Raw genomic sequence first — 18747 nt, 5'->3', positions numbered from 1 at the left:
CACCGACCACCTCCCCAGGAAGCCTGTTCCAGGGTCTGACCACCCTCTCGGTGAAGACACACTTCCTCAGGTCCACTCTAAACCTCCCTGGCACAGCTTTGAATCAGAGAATCACAGAATGTCCTGAGTTGGAAGGGACCGACAAGGACCATCGAGCCCAGCTCCTGTCCCTGCACAGGACACCCCAAATTCACACCGTGTCTCTGAGGGCCTGGTCCAGGTGCTTCTGGAATATCGCCAGGCTGGTGCTGTGATGCCTCCCTGGGCAGCCTGTGCCAGGGCTCCACCACCCTCTGGGGGAAGAGCCTTCTCCTAATGCCCAGCTTCACCTTCCCCTGGCACATCTCCCTGCCATTCCCTCGGGTCCTGGCGTTGGTCACCAGAGAGCAGAGACCAGCCCTGCCCCTCCTCCTGCCCTCGGGAGGGAGCTGCAGAGCGCCATGAGGTCTCCCCATTCCCATGCGTGCTATCGCTGGATACCAAGATAAGAAGATAACACGATATTCCCACCTGCCTCTTGGTCCAAACTTCCCAGAATTTTTATTGTGGTATTGTGTCTCATTGCCACATCGGTGTCTCTGGTGATGCACAGGTCCCCTGAGCTCCCCATCCTCGTCCCGAGCCCTGGAGACTCTGCCGCTCCACAGCAGGAGGGTGGAGGAAGATGCCTTGCCAAACCTCCTCCGGTAAAGGCAGCTCCAAGGAGGCGCTTTCCCGTTGCTGCAGAGGTCAGAGCTGAGCCACCTCCGTCACATCACTTAGTGGTACCAACCCTGGTCCCGTGTTCCTTAGGGAATTGAAGAATATTAGATTCACGCATCCATCTGTGGCGTGCAGCTGGGCACCACGTGAAGAGTTAAAGGGCAAACTGATGGAAACCAGAAGACTGGGAGAATATAAATGCCAGCTACTTCCAAAAGCTGACTCCAACGCCAGCTGTGGATCGCACTGGAGGTGTCTGGGGGAGTCCTGCCAAACAACTGCCGTATCTTCAGAGCACATCCAGTGCAGGGAAGCGGGTTTCGCTGTGTTAATAATTACACTGCCTGCAGGCTCTCTGAAGTTGCATCCTTCGGTGCAGCATGGAACAGATTTTAATGAAATATTGTTAAAGCTGTTAACTACAGAGAAAGAAGGGGGAGGGGAGAGAAATCAAAGACTCAGTCAAAGCATGCACTCTATTATCAATAACCGCAAGTGGCTTCGTAAATGTTTTATCTTTGAAATGTTTTCGGTGCAGATCAGCACAAAACCAGCTGTTTAAACCAAAACTGAAATGTAAGAACAAGAACATTTTACTCATTGCATCTCATTATAGAGAAGAATGAATCACTAGGAAATATGTTTTTAAAAAGCAGCTTTCATGATGGACACAGAGCTGGAGACCGAGGAAGCCTAACTCAGAATTAGCAGGCATATTCCTTTAAAATAAGTGAGTTGGGATGAGTGGTTTTGTTTTCCTTATAAAAGCGTGGTGGTGGTATGTGCTTGGTGGTTCATGCTGTCTCTCCTGGGAAGGTTTAATGCAGAGGTTTAATGCTCTCTTCTCCCTGAAAGGATGCAGAGCATGAACGCCTTGAACGGTGCACTTGGTGCAGGAGCATCATGGCCATTAGGCGGGAGGTTGCTTTGGACCATAGGCAGCAGAAGCCAAGAGCCCTGGGACCAGAAGGAGAAAGAAAACAAGTAGGACCGTGATCCTTTCACCTCATCTTTGGGCATTCAACTCCATGGTGATCTTTAGGACTCTGCTTTCTTGTCCAAAAGCTGCCATGCATAATTCCGCCTCAGTACACCTTAAAGCCCAAGGCTGGAGCCCAGCACTAACTCTGAAAGAAGGTCAGTGTCTTGCGATAGAGCCTAAGGCAACTGTTATGGGGTAACTAACTTCTTATGTGCCAGCGCAGTGCTCATGGCGTTCAGGTGCTCTGCTCCCTGGTCTCCAGTGGGACTTTGGTATCGGCCAGATTCCCATGGGCACAGGCAGGGTAGCCGGGGCTGCAGAAGGCAGAGCTTCAGACACAAAAATATCAGGATTCAGAGGGATATTTAGCATGTTTAGGCAGTTGCCAAGCAATTTTTGACGTAGTTGCCTACGTTCCTATTTTAGGCACTTGTATCTTTCTTATATCTTATTAACTATTATTGTCAAAAGTTGAACAATAGCAAAGAGGAAATCTCTGTGCAAGAGCAGTGAAGCCTCATGAGAATAGAAATTGTGTTCCTGCAGGTTTCAAGGAGCAGTTGAGTCCATGGACATTTGGTTTTATGCAACTGAACTTGAGGGGTCGATACCAGAGTCTCTCAATAAGGCAGTGCTTTCACTGGCATCCAGAGACGCCAGCCCTTTCTGCTCCTACAGTAAATCCAACTTGGCAGGGTTACTAGAGGTTTTAAAGCCCTCATACCCTAGAAGTGGCCAGGTCTTCCTCGCAGCTCTTGCCCTCTTCAAGCTGTGAAGGCCTCCTGCCAAGCTCCTCCAGGTCTGCTGACCCCAAAGTCAAGCTGCACTGACTCAACTTGTACCCTGGAGGTATGAAGCTGGGTGGTGTTTCTCCTGCCAGAGGCTCCCAGCTTGTCCCGGGCGCGTGGTCCATCTGCAGCCAGGAGAGGACATGGGTGTGCAGCACTCCCACTCTGTGAGATGGAGGGAGGGAATGAGTTGCGGACGTTCTCTGGAGGCATTTCACCTATTGCTCGCTGCACGTAGCCTCTTTGGGTTTATGTGGACTGCTGGCAGGAGGTCAGCTCCAAAAATAACCCGTAGTCTCTAAGGTTTGGAAGATTAAAAGCAAGACATACCATTTACGCAGAGGGCAGCCCTCTTTGCTGGGGCCAGCCCAGATGAGAAACCCAACAGTACGGCTCTGTGATGACTATGTTAGGGATGCAGGTACTTCTGCAATAATAGATACCTAACATTAAGGTTTATATCAGGTGCCTACAGTAAGTATCATCTTTCAGCCCCAGGAATGCTGGCTTTTGGGGCAGCGTGAGGTGAATTTTTAGAGCACAGCATGGCTACAGCCATTCACCCCAGTAATAGGAGCTCGGCCCCACTGACAGCTAGCGTTAGCAAAACTAGAAAAGGCAGTTAATGCATATTTCTAAAATCAGCACTGGAAAAATTAAAAAAAAAAAGAAAAGGAAGCAATTTTGGGGGGGGAAAAAAAGCAATCGCCCATTTCTGGCTTTGGGCCTGATTGCTTTATGGCTACTGAATAGGAATTATTCCCCTAAATAACCCCAAAACTGGCAGTTGTGAGAGCAGCAGCAAACTCTTTGCAAGCAGTCCTTGTAGCTTGTATTTACGAAACAGTCTGAGGCGCTTAACCGACCTTTTCTGGGAGTGGAAGGGCATGCTCAGAGGAACGGGGGGGCTTGGAATATACTGAAGCATTGCGCGGAGCCCATGGTAAAAGAAGCCGCATCAGTCGTCTGCCTGCCCTCTTTCGTTTATCCTTTTTTTCTTAGAGAAAGGATGCTGTTAGTTGTAAAAGACCGGCTTTAGAAAAAACAAGATTTAATGTCTTGTTTTAATGGAATGTAAAGCAGTTCTAGGGCCTCTCTGCTATTTAGAAAAAGAAGAATTCAGGAAAAGATTTAAAACTTAATGCCAATTTTCACCAGATTATTATTTGACAGAAGGGATCAGGAGAGATTATTAAAAGCTTTGTGTGTGCTGAAAATACCGAGACCTTAAGCACATTAGAGTGCCCGTCAGAAATATTGCAATGGAATGAAAAGGAAAGCTGGGCGAAGGAAATACAAATATTTTAAATATATCTACTCTGCATCTAAACCTGAAATTACTTGTGACCAAAGGCTATCTGTATCTCGTTGGCGCCGCATCTGGGCGCCTTTCTCCTGTGCCCAGCTCTGCCATCCCGGTTCTGCGGGAGAGGGACGGATGCAGGGAGCGCGGGGTCGGCGGCTCCTGGGCTATGGCTGCTCGCCGCCCGCTTAGAGATGTACAAAAAGAGAGCTCTTAGTGCGAAACTGCTTTGTAATGGGGATGTAACTTTGCGGAAAGCCTGTGCTAAGAGCTGTAATTCTGTTATCTGCCGGCTGCACAATAGCTTGTGAGTTTGTTTTATGCCACAACACGCTCCCTATTGAAAGGAAAAAGGCGCTATTTGGTGCTGAAGATTTTCAGAAATAACCTTGTGCTTGACCTTTATATTTTTGCCACAATTCTTTTTTTTTTTATTTGTTTCTTTTTTTTCTTCCTATTTTGCTTGAGGTCGAGAAGAAGGCACGGATGAGCTATAGATAGCCTCATCTCCAAACACCAGTTGTCGCCGGGGTTGGGTCCACCAGACGTGCAGGGAGTGAGTTTTTCTCATACTGCTGGTACTTACAGGAGTTTATTAAGCTTTTTTAAGCGCTTTTGTTTTTAATAAGCAATTTAAGTTCACATCCAAAAGCATGACGTATTCAATGAGTGAAAATCTGCATTCAGAGCTAAAGTGGAGCATTTTAAGGTAGCCTGTATAACAAAAGGTGACCCAGTATGCTTCCCTTAAGAATCCTAAGGGGTTGTTTTCATAGACTCAAAGAATCATTAAGGTTGGAAAAGACCTCTAGGATCATCAAGTCCAACCATCAACTCAACAATACCATGTCTCCTGAGACATGTCTCCTTTTGTGTTGTCACTTGAAGAGGAGTTGTGTGCCTCTTCCCATCCCACCCCCCCCCCCCAGCATGATCTGGTGTCAAGGCAATCTAAATTTTGCATTACAAATGATCTTTACTTCAGGCTAAACCTACTGCAAACCTCTGTATTTGCAGAATTAATCAAAGCAGATAATAGTTTCAAGGATGGGATGTTTTAACGCTTTTGTTGTCTTTGCTTTATAAGATAAGCTTGTTACAGTTCTATAATGTCTGTACGTGCTGGGCACCGTGCAAACAGAAGAATCCTATTTAAGAGCAGAACTGGGACTACCTATTAGTATTGGCGTTTATACCATTGAGGCTTAACTTTTAAGGGCAAATTAGGGTTTGCAGCTGATGAGCGGTCTCCGGTCCAGCCCCCGCTCAAAGCAGGTCAGCTCTGAGATCAGCCCGGTCACCCAGGGTTTTGTGTGAAGAGCTGTATGATGTCTTCTGAGCAAATCCACCGCCTTGCTCCATGCTCCCAGCGTCCTGTGGCTTTGCAGCCTCGTGCCACTGCAAAACGGGGCGATACCAGCCTAAAGCCCAGCTTTTGTGGGCTCCCTCGTTCATCAGAGCGTGCCAAGGACTGCCCTTAATGCTTCATCTTAGCCCTCATGCGATCCCTCAAGCAGTTAAAACAGAGTAACGTGTAAAGGGGTTTAAACAGACAGCGTAAACAGGTACATGTGCAAAGGGCGTAAGCAGAAGCTAGGAGAGGGATTTTGAAGGCTAAGTGCTTGCTAAAAGAAACCAAAGCCTGCTGCGGTGCACCGAAACAATTTATAATCAAATAGCATCAAGCTGGTACGTGCACAGCTGGGACAGAAACACACACAACTAAGCGGTGCCTCCCATGAAATCAACTTTCGGCTCGCAGTTAGTGTGTTTATGAGATGACTTTCGTCGTGTTGGTGTCTGCCTGAGGGTTTTCTAATGGCAGTCCTTAGCTTGAACTGGCCTTGGACAATCGGATTTGTATATCTCCGATTTCCTACTGCCGCAAGGTAAACGCGTCTGTCGCGTGCGCGAGATATTTGTGCTAATTATTTCCCAGAAATTCAATTTTAAGATGAAGTCCATCCTCTGAGCCCACGCGCAGAGATGTAACCTGGACGGAACAACCCTTTTCAGTAGTTCATGTAGTCATGCTGCTAAATCAACATCAGTCTTTCCGCAGTGTGTTTTCCACGGGTTTAGCATCCCCTTTTGTGTCTCGTCTGGCGTTTCGGAGGCGTACAGTGCCGAAGCAGGGCTGTTACAGGCACCCCTCGGAGATGGGTCCTGGGCTGGGTCGTGCCGCACGTCGGGGGCGGGGGCGCAGCGGTGGGTGATGCGGGGACAGGGCTTTCACGCTCTCCTTTCCTTTGTGTCCAGTGCAAGTTCCCGGGCCGGTGGAAAACATACGGGCTGTGTCTACCTCACCTACCTCGATTCTCGTCTCCTGGGACCCCCCTGCCTATGCTAATGGCCCCGTTCAAGGCTACAGGCTCTTCTGTACGGAGACGGCAACTGGAAGAGAGCAGGTGAGCGGCTACCGGGGTGCCTCCGCTCTCCCCGTGAGAAGGAGATATTTGGGGTAGGCATCTGCAGGTCTTTAGAGCATCGTAAAGGCTGAAAGTGAGAGGTTTTACAGATTAATCCTCCAGGCTAGGTAAACATTGCTCAGACCAGTGATAAAAGAGGAAATCAAGCAGATAAATTTTCACCAGTGTAAAATGGGTTCAGGAGGTAGAAGAGGCAGCCTGGTATATATTAACCAATCCTCAGCTTTATGCTGAAATTTCAGAATAACGCCAAAGAGCATTTAAAGACCCTTTAGACTCTCCCTTTACATCGTGCAAAACACATTAATGGCAGTTTTTATGCGTGATCGTTGTAGAATGTATATTTTTAGTTGTTCCTTATAACGTCTTTCAAGTAGGAGGGTAAAATAATACGAATCCAGGCTAGAAATGATGCGTTTCGTCTCCAGACCGACAGATACTGGTCGTAAAAATTGGTATTGGTGCTGTGCGCTTCATTGCGCTCCTAACCCTGCCACGAGCACGTGCTTTCGAGTGGCAAACACGCAACCTTGCTCTTGCAAACTGTGGAGTGCTCAGGTACTTCCCGCTGGCCGTTTCATAACCAATATTTGATAGGAATGCAGCAGTAGCCACGGAGACAGAGCGCTCTGGGTAAAGTGTGGCCTGAATAGTTTTTTTTAGCAAAGAATAGGGGAGGGCTGAAAGCAAAGACGTCTCTTTTTCTGACCTGATAGCACATGATGATCACAGGCATCGCAGGCTTGCGGCAGGCGCTTCAGTAGCCTTACGGGAATTTTTATACCGTCCCCATTTTTTCTGCGCTCGCTTTTATTTAATTTCCTCCTTTTCTCCAAAATTCCCCTTTGACTCTTGGCTTTTATTTTCTTCTTTCCCTCTCGTGTACCCGCGGAGCGGCCGCAACTGGCTTAAACCAAAACAAACCCTTTTTTTCTCCTGCGCCCTAAGTAACTAAACGCAACTCTGAGGGGCTGAAACCCCTTCCGCCCCGACGCCGTGGGCAGGGCTGCGGACGGGAACCGAGCTGTAACAAGCCACTCTGTTATAAATTGCCTTTTATATCAACTTAAAGAAGGCTTTAGCTCTACTTCTCAAAAAGTGAATAGCTTGTCTCTAATCCGCTCGTCCCTCGGCGCGGCCGTGGCGCTGGCTGTCACATTTTCCCTTGGTTTATCGTCTCTGTGTGCTAGAACGTGGAGGTGGATGGGCTCTCCTACCGGCTGGAGGGGCTGAAGAAGTTCACCGAGTACAGCCTGCGCTTCCTCGCCTACAACCGCTACGGCCCCGGTGTCTCCACCGAGGATGTGACGGTCACCACGCTTTCCGATGGTGAGTGGGGATGGAGGGGCCCCGGGGTGGGCAGGTGGCGTCTATCGGTTGCAACCATCGGACTTTTTCTTCTGCTACCGTGTTTCGGAAGAGGCAGCAACGAAGCGAGGAGGTTATTGAACGTGCAGGACAGAAATGGGGTTCAGCACCTGCCTCCAGTGGTACCCTCTGAGCTGGTGTTTGTCTCCCAGGATAACTGGTTTGGTTCGTTATTCCCATGTCTAGTGATAAGGATAGTCTGCTTCTCTCTTTATTTTCTCTTTAACTTAGGCACAGGTGTATCCGTTCACCTTTTCAACAGACGCTATTTTATTACAGCTGCATTTGAAGAGCCGACCGCCTGGGTTTTCCTTGTGCTTTAAACACAGGGGTAGCAAATACACCAGGGCTTCAATCTCCGCTCGTCACAGTGGCTGCACCGTCATCCCTCCCCGAGCTCGCGCCGTGCTCCTGTGGCTCACAAGCTCCGGGAGATAAATTGGATTTTATTTTGCATTCGGAGGCACTTAGTTGTGTCCGATATCAGAAAACTTACGCGCGCTTGACTCCTCTCGAAGTCGCTGAGCCTGATCCCCACGTCTGGCTAAAACAGCAATAACGCCATCGGAGTCGTTTGGGCTACAAAAGTGTAAAAACTATAAAAATGAAGGAAAAAGTCTTTCAGCAGGGTTGGTCAGAGTTCATAAAGCAGAAGCCAGACCAGAGGCAGGCTCCAGGGTCTTCAGGGATGTGCAGGCTCCTGAGTGAACCCCACAGACCAGAAAGCTTTTTTCCATACCAACTTTTTATTTAAAAATGACATAAGAGGTGTCAACTGAGCTTTTAAAGTGAGATTTATGAACAGTTAATTCTTCTTCCGATGAAAATTTAGACAGCTTCTTTTTCGCATATGCTTAATAAAGCAAGGTATGGGAATTCGGATGGCCCTGGCCTGGGTTTGGATCGCTGATTTAAGGTTATTTTCATGGGAAAAAATGTTTACTTTGGCGTGAGAGTATAAAATCAGGGATTAGGCAAGAAATCCGTTGCCGTGGACTTCAGCAAGATATGTTAAACTTGCTGGGCTCTTCTCCCCTCAGCAGATAACCTGTGCTAGCGAGCGTATTGGGAAACAGCGCCCGGCACGCACCTCGGTCGCATAAACATTTCCACGTTGTGCCCTTCTGTGCTGTAGATTGACGCTAGAGCAAAAAAAAAATGAATGGAGAACCAAGGTGTCTGAGATTTATTCCTTTATATTCCACCCAAAACAGCTGAAAATCTGTATGAGGTTAAGAACGGCAATTTTCTGTCTGGTAACCCCGTTGACTCTGAATGCTACACCTGATCAACCAAAAATATCGTGCGGCGTTAGCAGAAGCTGAATAGATCCTGCAGCAAATCAGCAGAGGAGGGGGGTGTCAAGCGCCGGAGAAGCTCTTGCATTAGTTTAGCGTATCTACAGCGCAGAGCGGCTGCGCAGGCGTCCCGGGGTCACACGCGGGTTGGTGACAGCCCCTACGGAAGCGCTGCTCCCGTCTCGCACCGGTGGAGTTGCTGCCGCCCTGAGTTACCCTGGGCTCTGCGGGTCCCCCCTGCCCCGGGTCGCCGTGGCCTCTGGAGCAACAGCGGTGGAGAAAGCGTGGTCTGAAAGGGGGGGGCTTCAGCCGAGCGATGGGGCTGGGGGCGGTGCTTTCGTTTTAAAAAGGCTCAGCCAGTCTGGCCTAAATTTAATTCGGAAATAAATAGGCGCCTCGCTGAAGGGCACTGGAGGAGAGCTCTTGGGTGCCTTTAAACGAGACCCCTTGAAAAGCGACATGGAGGGCGCCAGGAGCATGGGGAGCCCCGAGCGAGGGAGCTGGTGAACCCCAGCGCTGTTTTAATCTGCTTTATTCCGGGCTGTATCTTCAGAGGGATTCATCTGCGAGACCACCCGGCTGGGTTGGCACCGTGATTTTACGTTTGACACCTCTGCAATATTTTTTCAAGTGCTACTTATGCCTACCCAGCAAATTCAGTTTTCCCTTGTAATACAGGCTGGATCTTGGCAGAATAAATTACTTCACACTTATAATTATAAAAACAAAAGGAAAACAAGTGAAAATGAATATTTTGCATAATGTATGTAGATTTAATTCACACTGTGAAGTGCAGAACTGCGGCGCTGTACTCCACTTTGGTTTTAAATGTCACCGTAAGTGAGAAAGGGAAAGATTGTTATTCATGAGTCTGAAAATTAGCCTCTGCAAGAGCTTCAGACTTTTCACCTGTCTGCGACCAAAAACCATTGCTAAGGAGAAGGTTTGCGTGAGATTATTCCAAAAAACAGGAGCGCGCTGAGGTGTCCTTATTTCCGGAATCTGGAAAAAGATGGTATTTATTTATTTATTCCTCTTTATTTAAGCAAAAGGCTGTTCTGCAAGAAGTCGGTTGGCTGCAGCCTTCGCAGCCTTCCTCTGGTTTATTTTGGAGCAGGTGTAAAAGAAGAAAAAACCCTTTCAGGATATCTTTTCATCCTCCTTATTCTGATTCTGCCTGAAACCGCTTTGGTCTCTCGCACGAAGAAGAGTAGCCAAAGGGGCGCAGCGAGAGCCTGGCTGAAGGCGGCATCGGTCCCGGATGTCCCGCTGCTGAGAAGGAAGGGAGGCAACGGAGAGAGCAAGTCTACAGCACCAAAACTTTCGGTAATCTCTTCTTTTATGGTACCACGCAGAGACCTTTCTTGGGGTTAAGGTCCCTTCTGCTAGAAGGATGCACAATAAAACGGCAAGAAATAACTCCTGCACGGGCGAGCTAATGGCCTGCGTAGGGGAGAGACAAAGACATTTAATCGTCCTGCTTTATAGGTGACAGATAAAGGAAGGAGAAAGCCTCTAGTTGCCTGTATATACATCTGGGTTTGGGGCAGGTTTTATACCTGCATCCCTTCCTACCACCCTCCCCATGGAGGAGAGCAGCTCCCGCTGTGGTTTTTGGACTTCAGCCCATCCTCCAGCTTAAACTGAGCTTTGGCAGCTTCATCAGTCAGGGACCGTGGCCATCAGAGGGATGGGAGCTGGCTGCCTTTCCCAGCTCCTACCCGGAGCTTTGCCCACCTGAAAAAAACCGTAATGAGGAGCACCTTGCTTGTCACGACCGGCTCCTTTTGCTCTTTGCTTCGTGGCATCTTCCCATCTCGGTCCGTGCAGGCTCTGGGAGTTTGTTTTTGCCTCAGCAGCCAAAGCCGGAGGGCAGCCCCAGGCCACGAGCCGGGATGCTCTCAAAGGGCAGCGACTGCTTTGAAACAGAAGGAAATGTTGAAAATGGGAGAAAAGTCCTGAAGATGTGTCTGTCTTTCCTCCTGTAAAAATGACAGGATGATTTATATGTCTGCCTTCCTCCTGAGAGTGTACATGTTTGAGCCGGTTATGTTTTTCCGTGCCAATCCTTTGCTGTATAGCCTACAATAGGGTATGGGGTTGCACACAAAAAAAATGCCCTGTACTATTATTTCCTGCAGGTCTGTAGGCATAAATTTTCCATGAAGCTCTGGACTGTCATCTATAGTCTGAGAAATGCACCCCAGCTGCACGAGCTACAGAGCCCAGACAGCATTGGCCAGATCAAGGAACATACTGTATCTTTAATGTTTAATTTTCGGTTTAAAATACAGCTCAGATAATATTTGGCCAAGCTGTGTGCCATTGCAGGAATGCTTTGAGCTATCATGCGCGTGAATTTAGCAAAATGCATTTAATCCCAGCAATTGGCAGACAGACTTATTTCATGCTTCCTGAGTACTTGATTTAAATATAATTTATACCCATAATTATAATATGAATGCTTTTTTAAAGTCAAAATTGACGTTCCGATTGACACGGGAGACAGCCGATGAAGTTTTTCAGGTGTGGGTAGCGATTACTGTGTTTGCACAAGAGCTCTGAGCAGGGTAAGGACGAATGGGCTGTGAGGGCACTTATGGGGGCAAGAGCAAAGCCCGTCGCTCAGAGACACGAGCGTGGATTTACTGGAGGTGAACGGTATTGTGGCCACGACCCCGCTGGGGACCAAGTCCCTTATTTACCACCCCAGCAGCCTGGGGACCCGGGTGCTCTCTGTGCTGCAGGGAAGTAGTCCAGGGGCTCGCTCACCCGTCTTATTCCTTCTGGACCATTCTGCTCTACAGCTAAGGAACAGCAAACAAACAGCAAAACCGTAAATGACGTGGATTCGTCTGATGGCAACTGAAAATATATATTTCTTTAGTTTCACCAGATCACAAAATCCCAGCACGGTAGGGGTTGGAAGGGCCCTCTGGAGCTCACCCCGTCCCACCCCTGCTGGAGCAGGCACCCCCAGAGCAGGGGCACAGGGCCGCGTCCAGGCGGGGGGTGAATGTCTCCAGGGAAGGGACCCCACAGCCTCTCTGGGCAGCCTGTGCCCCTGCTCTGGCACCCGCACAGCAAAGGGGTTTCTCCTCATGTTCAGGTGGAACTTCCCGTGTTCCAGCCTGTGCCCGTGGCCCCTTGGCCTGGCGTTGGGCACCACTGAAAAGAGCCCGGCCCCATCGCCCTGACACCCGCCCTTCAGATATTTATAGGCATTGATGAGATCCCCCCCTCAGGCTTCTCTTCTCCAGGCTGAACAAGCCCAGGTCTCTCAGCCTTTCCTCACCAGGGAGATGCTCCAGCCCCTGATCCCCTTGGCAGCTCTGCGCTGGCCTTGCTCCAGCAGTTCCCTGCCCTTCTTGGACTGGGGGGCCCAGACCTGGCCGCAGCCCTGCAGCTGTGGCCTCACTGGGGCAGAGCAGAGGGGGAGGAGAACCTCCCTGGCCCTGCTGGCCACGCTCCTTTCCATGCCCCCCAGGGCACCGCTGGCCCCCTTGGCCCCAAGGGCCCGGTGCTGGCTCAGGGTCACCTCGCTGCCCCCCAGCACCCCCAGGGCCTCTCAGCAGAGCCGCTCTCCAGCAGGTCCCCCCCAGCCTGTGCTGGTGCGGGGGGCTGTTCCTCCCCAGGGGCAGGACCTGGCACTGGCTCTGGCTGAATCCCATGAGGTTCCCCTGGGCCCAGCTCTCCAGCCTGGCCAGGGCTCGCTGGGTGGCAGCACAGCTTCTGGTGCATGAGCCGCTCCTCCCCGCTCGGGATCATCAGCGAACTTGCTGAAGGGACGCTCTGTCCCATCATCCAGGTCCAGATAGAAAAGAGGGGAAAAAAAAGCCCACAGAGCTGAGTACCTTGACATATAAACTTTCTTCCCACCAGTAAGTCTCCGGCAGCGAGACTCATCTCACCTACCTTTAGACCCTTGGTCTAATGGCTCCCGTGGTATATTTAAGGCTTCTTCCACCCCATGACAAGACAAAGGGGCTGAGTTATCCCTGGATGCATCTGTCTGTTCTTTGCTTATTGCATAGCTAACGCTCGGTAAAATGAGTTCTGCTCTAATTTCTAATGGTATAATTAAGCCGTGAATAATAAACAAAAAACAAATTTTACCAGGTGCATCCAATTTCTTGATTTGATCAAGATATAAAACTGGAGGAAGTAATTGTAATCTCGCAGGCGCCGGGTCTGCCAGGGGAGCTCTCTGATTGTTATGCAACCTGAGACATTAAATCAGGGCCTCTGATTTGGTAAAGCGAAACGTCTCCTCGACTGAACAGCGAGCAAGGAATAAAGACACCCAGTACTGCTGCGGAAGGGATTGAGTTCGATGCGGGGTCAGGTCTGGATCGATTTCTCGTTTTGACTGAAGATCTGGAAGAAAAGATAAAGAGCGGGTCGCTTATGTTCATGTATGCAAGAAAACTGGGGAGTATGACACGCGTTCGCCGAAGAGAAATGATCAAAATAATAAAAAGACAAATAGTTAAAAAAAAAAAGAAAGAAAAATGACGAGAAGTTTGTCTGGTAGGGGAATTATATGTAACAGCAATATAACTTGGAAGTATGTAATGGCTCAACGTCGCAATGAGCCTTTGCTGCCCACGAGAGAGCGGAGCGAAAAGAGGAATCACGTCGGACAAACTGGGGCTCTGAGCAGTTCTGTCTTGCTCACAAACAAGAGCAAATATTCTCCGGCGAGAACAGGCTCTTCTGGGAGATATCGGCATTTACCCGATCCGGCTAATTCAGAAACGCCCAAAAATATCTCCCTTTTCTGTTTCTTTGCAATACCGAGTACATCACAGAGACGGTTTTCTGTCTGATGGTTTTCAGAATGAGGGCACTGTGAGCCGTGGCAGCTCCTCTGTATTGAGGGACACGAAACGTTTCATGTGCCGTTTGCTGCTGCCGGCACCGTTGCCGCAGCAATGCCTTAGCTCAACTTTGCGTTGTCGTGGGCAGTACGGAAGCAAATAAAGACTAGTCCCTGCACTAAAGAAACCAACTAGTTTCTAAAGCTGCTAATCTGGAGAGAGAGAGGAGAAAAAAGGGACCGACCCGGGAAACACTTTGCACGCAGAGCGCCGGCAGGGCGGGGGCAGAGCTGAGAGCGGGGTCCGGTCCCGAGGCCGAGGATACTCGTGGTCCCCAGCCCGCTCTGATGGAGGGGCAGGTCTGCGCGGTTAAAATGCAGGGCGTCAAGTTAGTTTTGTATGTTCTTTGAGCGCCTATCTTCAAATCAAACTATGGCAGGGTTAGCAAAGCAGTCCAGGGGCTCAGCTGCTGTTTACAGGAGCTCCCAGCTGACCCGCGTTATTGCTTACCCCGGATCTCTTCCAACAGCGGATCTCTTGGGATCCCCCAGAGTGAGGAGGAGTTTCTGTATTCCTTGTCACTCGCGTTGCTGTACCTCTGCCTCCAAATAATCTGAGGTTTCAGATTATTTTGATTCAAATACAATTTTTTTTTCTTTATTGTTTTTTTATTCTTCATTTTATGTTCCACAGAGCTGTAGTGAAGGACAACAATATTAACCTGGGACTTTGCTGCCAGTGGGACCTTCCTGTTTAGCTGGTGGTACTTTTGCTCTCTCATAGCCTGTATTTAAAATACTATTTTCTTACCGCCACTGACAAATGGCTTAGCTCTGACTGACTTAAACCCTTCAACAGCAGCGTGCACTTGAGGATTCTACGAAGTGCTGAATTTTGGGGCTTTGTTTCTTGAACATAGACGTGACTAGACAGAGTCCAGCGGAGGAGCTGTCTGGGCAGCGCTGCTTAAAATAATCTGGGGAAAGTATAATTTACACGACTTGCTGCGATCTGTTCGTTTAGTGACTGCACAAGGGTGGTTCTTATCATATTAGTGTCTGTTAGCTGGGGCAGGGTCTGGAGCACACGTGTGCTGGGGGGCAGCTGAGGGGGCTGGGGGGGTTTAGCCTGGAGAAGAGGGGGCGGAGGGGAGCCCTTCTCGCTCTCTGCAGCTGCCTGAGAGGGGCTGGAGTGAGGGGGGGGTTGGTCTCTGCTCCCAAGTCACCAGGGACAGGGCGAGAGGGAACGGCCTCAAGCTGCGTCAGGGGAGGTTTAGGTTGGAGATGAGGGGAAATGCCTTCCCTGCCAGAGCGGTCAGGCCCTGGCACAGGCTGCCCAGAGAGGTGGGGGAGTCACCGTCCCTGGGGGGGTTCAAAGGACGTGCAGACGTGTCCCTTGGGGCCATGGTTTAGGAGGCCTGGGGGTGTTGGGTTGGGGGTTGGCCTTGATGGTCCTAGAGGTCTTTTCCAACCTTACTGATTCTATGATATAGCGACAATAGCCCCCATTATATCTACCTCTATAAAGCACACAGAATTTCACCAGTTCATTTTGGTGAAAGTTTTAGCCAGAATCAGTGATTTACAGGAATACTTATGTATGTGTTTTTCTTGGTGTTGTATGTCCCACTCTTAGACAGCAATTTTCAGTGAAGACTGAAGCAGGTGAGAAGAATAGCATGCCTGGTTTCTAGTCTAGATGGATTCCAGCTCGTAGCTCTTTGCCTATTAAATTATTCTCTACAGCCAGAAGTCCTTCCTCCTTCAGATAACAATGGATAATAATCCAAGCACTTCTTAACGCTACACTTGATTAAATAAAATTAATTTATTTGCTATCTGAGATGTTTCAGGTCTTGGATCATTCTTGTAGATCTCTGCTGAGTCAATTCAAACGTGTGGACAACCGCCACAAGAATGATTTTGCACTAGAGTTCTTGTTGATACCATATAAAAATGTGTTAAACAATTCTTCTTTGACTTGATATGTTCATTCTTATACACTGAAAAATCATTTTCTCTCATTTCCCCTAAAACATGACGTTGCAAAGTATTCTGAAATTGGGTATTCACCGTGATACTTTTTCAGCTCTTTCTTTCCAAATTCAGGGCCACCTTCCTGGAAGCATAAACGACACCTCTGCTTTTCAGCTGCTGAGTAGCCCAGGTTAACAGGCATTATTTCTCTGAAAGGAAAATAAAGCTTTAGGTTCAGGTCAGGCTGTTGATGCATCACCAACTGCAAACTTATTTTGAAAGCTCCTGGCTCCTCAACGGTTGAATGAATATTTGCCATCAGCTGGAGGAATATACATTTGAACTGTTGGTGCACAAGCATATTAGAAACAAATATACAGAGGTGCAGTGGAAAACAGGTAGAAATTAGTAAATAGTTGCTGGTGGCCTGTCCAACCGTGCAGGTGCGGAGCGTTCATCGGTATCCGCAGCGTGTCTCGGTGCCGTGAGCCCGATCCTTCCCAGGGAGGAAACCGGTGGGATGGGTGGGATAAATCAAAGTGCACCGTACGGGTTTTTCCTGTGACTGTAGCCAGAGCGAGCGTGAGGAACTTTTAAGATGGAGGAAACCCCTTGAGTCAGAAGCATTTGTTTTATTAACACCCTCTCATTAACACCTGGTGAGGCATCTCTGTAAGACCACGCACTGAATGCCTGTTAGCCCCATTTAAGAAATAAATTATATTTATCAGAATCTATATAACGAAATTTAGTTGTATCGAACCAGGTATGGATTATGTATGACAAGCAGAGCCTTAACATAACACGCTGTTTTTAAAATAATATCTAAAGGCAAAGTTTCTTTTCTCTTTCCAAGGCAGAAGAGGATGCCTTTCTTAAGCATCCTTGTAAAAAGAGATGCACCGGTGCCACTGGGAGAGGAATACCCTGCCCTGTCTGTATAGAATATATGTTCTGAAATGCACTTCAATAAAATAAAATTTAAAAAAAAAGAGAAATTTCAGCATGTCCGTGTTTATTTCTGGCCCAGTTTATAACAAATAACTAAATTCAAGTCGTCGGTCTCGCTGCAGGGAGCCCCCTGACTGGCTGTTTAAAGGGCTTACTAATAGGTCTATCAAAAATGGGAAGAAATGAACAGATGCATTTGGTTTTCCTCTCCCCAGGGGACCCCTGAAGTGCCACCTGGATTAGCTGCACGGTTGTGATCAGATTATAAACTAGGTGCAAAAGCAGCGCTCTTTTCCTTCCCGCAAGAGAAATATCTGATATAACCTATTCTGACGTAGACGTTAATGGCCACATTTCCCATTTCTTTTTTGCTTCTCTTCCCTTTCAGTGCCCAGCGCGATGCCTCAGAACGTCTCCTTGGAAGTGGTTAACTCCAGGGTAAGTCTGCCGCGTGCTCAGCGCCTCATGGCCAGGGATTTCCGTAGGAATTTCTACTTCGTGGAGCTTTTTCATATCTAAACAAGACCCAACCTGCCCCTTGCAGAAGGTTCCCTTCGCTTGTCCTGGAGATCATGTTAAAATAAGATCGGAAACACCCCCAAAAAAAAATGTTTCAGAGAGAAGCAGTGATTCTTCCAGAGAGGCTTCAGCAACGCTGGTATCACTTAAACTCAGGTGAAGAAGCTGAAACTGCTCCCTGATTGCAGATTAACATCTGCAATAAACGTAACCGCGCTTTGATTAAATGGAACAATCTTGGGGAATAATAAGCAGCAGAGCTGTTCCTGGGGGAAAAGAATATTTTATTGGTAGGTTTTATGCACCGTGTGCAGGTAGGTCTGTTGTCATCTTGCTTGTTCCAACCAATATATTTTAATTTTCTTCTGAAAGGTGTGTTTCTTTCTCTTAAATCGTGAGTTTCTGTCTTAGAAAAGTTTAACGTTTCCACATCGCTGTGGTTGATGTTATTTCATAATATAATATGGTACGTAATAGGTGTCAGTTATGCTCACTGCTTGCTGGGTGCTATTTCTGAATGTATTCTGAAGACAATTTTGAGATTTTTAAATTTTCTTTTTATTAATTTCTTCCATTTACTGATACTCCATGAGCTTTTATTCTGTAGCTGATTTCAATGGTAGGCGTCCTTGGACATGGAAAAAGCTCATGCTTCGGAGCATGAAAGAAAGGCACATACCCCCCCCACGCCCGCAGCACCGTGGCAGGATGTCCCCTCGGATCTTTGGAGATTTCCATTCGCACAGCTACCGAGGAGCAGGAGCCCGGAGCTCTCTGACGAGGATAAGCTGCAGTTTAAGGAACATTTCTATAATCCCTGATTTGCTGGCAACCCCGAGCACCCATCAATTTGAGCTTTCTCTTCCACTGCTCGTTTTCATGACATCAAACATATATTCTGAGTTATTTTTTTTTAGAATTCACCCACCTCCGCTTACTTTTAAATTCCTCTTACGCGTAGTGCCCAAAGGGCATCGCTATCTTGGCGCGTCTTGTTCCGACCCTTTGCGTTTACTTTTTCTTGCTTATTCTCACGTTAAAACGCGACAGAGCAGCCGATCGCGTTTTTGTGGCCTTTTGTGGTGACCGTTTACATTTAAAGTAGCACAAAAATAGAAAACGAGCCGCGGGGTGTAACGCTGGATGGGGTGGTGCACGGGTGCTCCTCCCCTAAGGTGTGTTATGGGTGCTCACAGACGGAGGTAGTTTATATGGATGGGATAAGAAAGGATGAGCTGTGCTTAAATCTCACCCTAACCACCACCATCAGAGGTCGTCAGTATGTTCCTAATCACAGAGCACTCCGTGTTGGAAGCCTTGATGAAATATTAATTCGCAGATATACCTGCTTTATTGGGCAAAGATGGATTTACGTGTGAGTCTGAGTGTTTGAACTGCATTGCGCTCGTTCGGGATAGGGAAAAGAAATGAGTTCAGTCCTCGCCTACGTCACCAAGTGTGAGTGGTGGAGAACCACGCCAGGGGAAGGCGAGGGCTTCTCCATCGCCCCTAGATTGAGCCAAGGTGGTCACGGGCAGCTGGAGTCTGCCGTCACCGCTGCTCCGGAACACGTCACTTGTGCAGAGGGAGATCTGGGACCTTCCAAAGCCA

At 48.4% G+C, this 18747-nt stretch overlaps 1 protein-coding gene across 1 annotated transcript in view; it reads left to right on the top strand.

Annotated features, from left to right (window-relative positions):
• Window positions 1–18747, top strand: part of DCC (DCC netrin 1 receptor) — a 608612-nt gene that overhangs the window by 441566 nt on the left and 148299 nt on the right. The window contains exons 10-12 of the mRNA XM_075077076.1: window positions 6035–6183; window positions 7395–7533; window positions 17006–17055. Coding sequence (XP_074933177.1) covers window positions 6035–6183; window positions 7395–7533; window positions 17006–17055 — 338 coding nt within the window. The remainder of the gene's footprint in view (window positions 1–6034; window positions 6184–7394; window positions 7534–17005; window positions 17056–18747) is intronic.

Source organism: Phalacrocorax aristotelis, chromosome W, assembly GCF_949628215.1.
Source record: "Phalacrocorax aristotelis chromosome W, bGulAri2.1, whole genome shotgun sequence".
Taxonomy (NCBI): Eukaryota; Metazoa; Chordata; class Aves; order Suliformes; family Phalacrocoracidae; genus Phalacrocorax; species Phalacrocorax aristotelis.
This window is presented reverse-complemented; position numbering and strand designations above follow the sequence as displayed.